General features: G+C 39.9%; 1 protein-coding gene across 1 annotated transcript; it reads right to left on the bottom strand.

The window, feature by feature from the left end:
* Positions 1-200: 200 nt before the first annotated feature.
* atox1 (antioxidant 1 copper chaperone) lies at positions 201-5476 on the bottom strand. Its single transcript, XM_004552072.5, has 4 exons — positions 5318-5476; positions 5001-5076; positions 1208-1346; positions 201-875 (listed from the first exon to the last, which is right to left on the bottom strand). Exons 1-3 carry the CDS (start codon positions 5321-5323, stop codon positions 1222-1224), a joined length of 207 nt encoding a protein of 68 aa, XP_004552129.1. The 5' UTR covers positions 5324-5476; the 3' UTR covers positions 201-875; positions 1208-1221.
* Between the last annotated feature and the right edge of the window lie 329 nt (positions 5477-5805).

Raw genomic sequence — 5805 nt, 5'->3', positions numbered from 1 at the left:
CTGACTGCAAGCAGGTGGTGAAATTTTACACTGTTCCTTTAAGATTTCCTTGCAGTGGGACAGAGCATATCTGAGGTCAAAGGTTAGTACAGACTATTACACAACCTACAGTTTAAAAAAAGATAATTTTAGGATATTTGCATTTGTATGCTGAACAGAGACAATATTTTGTAGACAGTGTTTTTCTAAAAAGTCTGACGTACTGAAGACAGAAATGATTTATTTTCTCCAGCATTGAGACATTTGAGCATTATGGAGACAGCGGGCGAGGAGGAGAGCTCCTTACATTCCTAAAAACCATGAAAACAGCAGAGAATAGACTGTAGTGTCGAAGAGCAGAGGGGAGGTGCAGCAGGTGGTCCCACCCTCACCCCCACATGGTGCAGAGCTCCAAATATCCTCACACAGCAAAGCTTCAAATGGTCTTTTTATGAATAAAATCAACAAATTTAATAAAACAGGTTCAGCAAACACAGCCAACAGGTTTCATCATTTACACCCCAGGAAATGGAGTCATCATCATCATCGTCATCATCACATAGCTGAAACTAAATCTAAGATGCTGCTTTTTCCTTTTTTCATTTACAGCCTGAAGGTAAAGGTTTGGAGATGATTACGCTCGGCAGGTTTGTGTGAGGACGATGTTGTAACTCAGGAGGTCAGAGGAGGCACACTTCCTGTCTGCATCAAGTGTGTGCGTGTGTGTGTGTGGGTGTGTGTGTGTGTGTGTGTGTGTGTGTGTGTGGGGGGGGGGGGGGGGGGGGGGTGTTTGTGCGTGACAGCTGGATGGGAGGGGGTGCAGACTCACTGAGGGTCTCAGACTTTAACTTGAATTTCATCTTAAATCTTCAGTTTGCAGCAGCAAGAATTATTTCCTAAAGCAAGACAAAAAAAGACATTTGCATTAAAAAAATATGAAAAAATAAAAGTGTAACTCTATTAATTGTGATGTGACTCTGAATGAAGTGTTGGGGGATCTGAGACAAGCAGAAGATAAACATCCTCTAAATGTGCACAAAGGTTAAAGTCAGCCGATGGAGCGCGCTCTCCTGTTAACGTTTCTGTGAGCTGCTGGAAGAAGATAGTGTCCCTGATATGTTCCTGCATGCAGTAAACTCAGCACGAAGCTGCAGATTTACAGGAACTTTATGGCCGTCATAAACATCAATCTACAGAAAACACGAGGACTATAAACGCTCCGGGTCACCTGGTGCAGGTCCTTCACTTCGTGCCGTTGTATTTGACCTCCTTTCCGGACTTTTGCAGCGCCGTCATCAGAACATCCACGTCTTTGTCAGACTCGATCCAAACCAGCTTCTTCGGCAGGTCAATTTCAAACTTCACATCTGGGAACAGGAACATAAAAACAAAATCACATGATGTCTCTGCCTCCCTAAAACAGTCAGCATTTCCACTGATGGGAGGACGTGCTGTAAAAACAGAAGTGATACTTGGATCATTGAGTCACACGAGGCTAAAAGGAAAACAGCAGCATCAGGGGACCTGTGGGCCGAACGTGAGGAACTGGATCCTCTGTAACAGACAGGACAAAACATGCTTCTGGTTTTTGCAATGGTTGCTGCACAGGCTGAGACCACCTTCACTAACTTCTGATGGGCACATGCAGTAAGGAAAACTGCTCGGGTCAGCACAAAAAGGGCGGCTTTTGGGGAAAAGAGTTAAATGTCATCACTGCACGTAGCTGAGCTGCTCCCAGTTTGGATTCAGGAGACACACAAACTCTCTACCTTTAAGATTAGGCTTCAAACTTTCATAGCATATAGTTAGGGCTGGACCAGGTGACCCTGAACGTTCCCTTCACATCTACCCCCCCCCCCCAGCATATCCCTGACTCTGCTTAGGGCTGCTCAATTAATCGAATTTTAATCACGATTACGATCTGGGCTTTCAATGATCATTAAAAATGACTGAGCCGATTATTAGCCCCTCCCTCGTGCTTTACTCTCGCGCTGCCCCGTGTGGCAAATCGAGCGCACCTCTCTGCATATCACAACAATTAAGAGTAGGGCTGGGTATCATCACTGATTTCTAGAATCGATTCAATTCAATTCAATTCGATTTGAATCTGTGAAATGTTGACAGTCAGAAATATTATAATTCAGATCAGTACATTTACATATTTTTGTACCTATATAAAGGAAGCTGACACTCCAAGACTTTACCAAAGGTGTGAGCATCACAGCAGATGCCTTTGTGTCAAAGTAGCTGAAGATAAAACACAGAAAAACATGAAGGTTTTCCTGGCCTGGGATTTTATACAAATATTCTGCAGTACATCAAAAACGAAAGAAAACCATTAATCAACATATGAACATTACCTCTGAAGTTACAGCGGTTTTATTACAGACACGGCTAAGCGTTTTGCATTTTGCATAATTTTAAAAAGTTTAAATTTGTTCAGTATTGAACAGCAGAAATTAGGTTTTCTTTTCAGAAGTATTTAAAACGAAAAAAAAAAAAAAAAAAAAACGTCGGCCGACAGCGCTGTAAACAACGGCAGAAAGTGGCCACTTTCATGCGTAAATCATATATAAATCACATATGGCTTACATGATTTACTCATGAAAGTCGCCACTTTCTCATTACTTTCATATATTTTTTTAGTAAGTATACAAAACATACAAGTTTCATTATATAATTTTTTAAAGGGATCTTATATGTGTTTTCACTCTTGTATGCTTTTCATACAAGTTTCATAAAAGACAGATAAAAACTTTATAAGATTTATATATATATATCTTTTCCATATGGGGTGGTGGAAGCAAAACAGCAAAAGTAAGAGGGAATTCATGACGATGTTTATGTGAAGCGTAGTTTGGATCTTCTTTTGCTGCTGGTTCGGTCAGTATAAACTATAAAACTAACAGCTTTATGATAAGCGCAAAAAGGGCATAAACACACAGCGCGGACCCGCGGATCAGAATCAGCGAGCTGTCGGCTTTCAGCCCCAACCGTCAGCTGAGAAAGGCAACATCTCACTGATTCTGATCCGCAGGTCCGCGCTGTGTGTTTACGTCTTTGTGCAGAATCCGTGTTCCTGCTCTCATTTACTGTCTTAGCTGTTTGGTGGTTGTTGAAATTTTGTGATCTCTCACCTGAGATTCTGGCATTTCGGGCAAAATAAATTTATATTAAAAAATAGATTCAGGATTTTAATGAATCGATTTTACGTTATCCAAGCCAGAATCGATTTTAATCGATAAATCGATTATAAAAACCCACCCCTAATTAACTCATTCAACGTAAGTTGAACTGAAGCCCACCAGCAGTAAAAGTAGACCTGCAAGGAGGTGCAGGGTTTGCGCACGTAAGGGATTGCGCAGTGAGACAAAAATGTGGTGCAAGTCTTGTTGTGTTTCACTGCCAGCCGTGAATGAGTTAAGAGGACCCGAGGAAAGCTCGGAAAGCTCAGCAGAAGTTATTTGGAGAGGAGAGTGACTGCAGTTGGTTGAAAAGAGAGGTAAAAAAAATAAAAAAAACTTCAGTGCTGTGGAAACATTATGGGTTCGCGGAGTCAGACGTGGATCAAGTAGACATAGTGTGTAAACTTTGCTACGGTGTCATAGCTGCACCACAGAGCAACACTGCAAAGTTCACTAAACATAGATGTTTACATTTTTCATTTATTTTTTATATTGCAAACATTTGCACTGTTATCAGTATTTGCACACTATTTTATATTATTTTTTAAAGTCATTATTCAATACATTGTTATTGTTAACCCTTTAAATCCCCGTAGAACTGGAACCGCGTAAGCTAGCGCAATAATTTGTTTTGCATATGAAACCGGAGGAGTTGTACTTACATCTTATGCCATCAGCTTGTCCTCGGTCACGGTTTCCTTCCACATAAAGCTTTGCAAAAATTGCATAAAAAGCGCTTGCAAGAACAAAATCATAATATTCCAGAAACAGGCTTTGCCGATCCGATCAGCTGTTCGTAACACTTCCCACACTGAAAAAGACGTCAACACGAACTATCGCATGTCCGCCATTTCCTGACAGACACCGGAAGTGACGTCATTTTTCGTGGAAAATGTAGTTTTTTACTTGTAGGCCTTAAAAGCCTATACTGGTGTTTTTTTATAAGTCATGTTTGACTTTTCTGAATAGTTTCTGGGATGCTTAGAACTCGAATTGCACTGCTGGAAATAGTTTATTTTGATGCACCTGCTGTTTTCTTTGCAAATTTGCATCATAGGATTGTTTTTTGTTTTTCCTGCAGTATATAAAAATTGCTGTATCTCCAAAATAAAACTATGAAGACACTCAAAATAAATTTCCTGTTGTTGTAAACTATTTTTTGCAACTTTTTTGTATTTAACGTTTTGAGGAATAAGCCTCTTAAATTTCCCCAATATATGTAAAAAAAAAACATTTTCAATTTTTTTGTAGTTTATTGCACTTTTTTGCAATTAATGTAATTACTAATGTAATTAATGTAATTAATTACTGACTTAATGCATACATATTATTAAAATATGGGCTATAACAGTTGTATTGATGTATAGCAACTTGAAATGCTCCCACAAATGGCACTACAGCATGTAAAAATATAATATAAGCTCTGGCGGACTTGGTTCTATAGTAGGTCTTAAAGGGTTAAATAAATATCATCACATAATCGAGATCTCAATTTCAGTGAAAATAATCGTGATTATCATTTTTGCCATAATCGAGCAGCCCTAACTCTGCTCAATACTTTAATCTCCTCATCGCTCCTGTGACAGCAGAGCTAACACTGTGAGGCGGTGATCCTCCAAATGCTTTAACTTTCTACAAAGCTCCAGGAAAAATGTAGATAATTACCCAATCCAATAATAATTGCAGAGAGTCAGGTGAAAACCATAACCGTCTGCATGAGCCTCACATGCCAAGTGTATGATTGCTCCGTTTATACTGGAGTCTCTCCACTCCAGTATAAACTAACTGCTGCTATGAGAGGACTCTGTATAAATAAAACTGAACGATCAGCCTCACCTCCCATCTTGTTCAGGATCCTGGTAACAGCTCCTGAGCATCCCTCACACGTCATGGCCACCTCAAACTCGTGCTTCTGTCAGACACACATCAAAGTCCGGTTAAAGTGAACCCCACACCTCATTTCCTAAAACATGTACCACATTCACAACAAAGTAAGCCGAGCAGAGCAGCTGCAAGAGCCCCCGGTTATGGTTTAAAGCTACTTCAGAACAAGAACACTCCTGTACCCTGTGCACGGACATTTAGAAAGCAGCTACGGACTAACGTTAAACTTCACGCCGACAAAACTGCATAAATCTCCCCTAAAACCTTACAGTCATGTCTGAAGTGACGTGTCCTAACCCGGCGAACAGACCGATGTAGACTTTTGCCTCCACGTAACTACACGGCTCCAAATACTCCCAGGATGGGACCGCTGTTTAGCCGCAAGCTAGCTGCAGTTAGCACAACAAATACCGGATATCCGGGTTAAGAATACCAGATTTTCAAGATTTTCAAGACCGTTTTCACAATGTTTATATCTAATATACATAAAATAACCCTTTAATCAAAAATATTTTTATTTTAACATGAACGGTACACTTTTAGTTTCACTTGGCTAAATAGGTTGGTTGAGTAAGCTGAACAAGTTTAATAATAATTAAAAAAAAATTAAAAACAAACTGCATTATTGTAATCCCAAAAAGTTGATGATTAATATGCAAACTGTCGTGACCAATGACTAACAACCACTGATTGATCAGAGGCCATGAGTACCATTTACAGAGAGTTGGAGAAGTCTGCAATCATAACGTAGTAAGAC

The sequence above is a fragment of the Maylandia zebra genome, linkage group LG2, assembly GCF_041146795.1.
Source record: "Maylandia zebra isolate NMK-2024a linkage group LG2, Mzebra_GT3a, whole genome shotgun sequence".
NCBI classification, from domain to species: Eukaryota; Metazoa; Chordata; class Actinopteri; order Cichliformes; family Cichlidae; genus Maylandia; species Maylandia zebra.
Note: the sequence above shows the minus strand (reverse complement) of the source record. Positions and strands in the feature narration are given on the sequence as shown.

Coding starts and splice junctions, on each gene's coding strand:
- atox1 (XM_004552072.5), bottom strand. Junction 1,347..5,000: donor GATCCTGAACAAGATGGGAG/GTGAGGCTGATC, acceptor TCCTGTTCCCAG/ATGTGAAGTTTGAAATTGAC.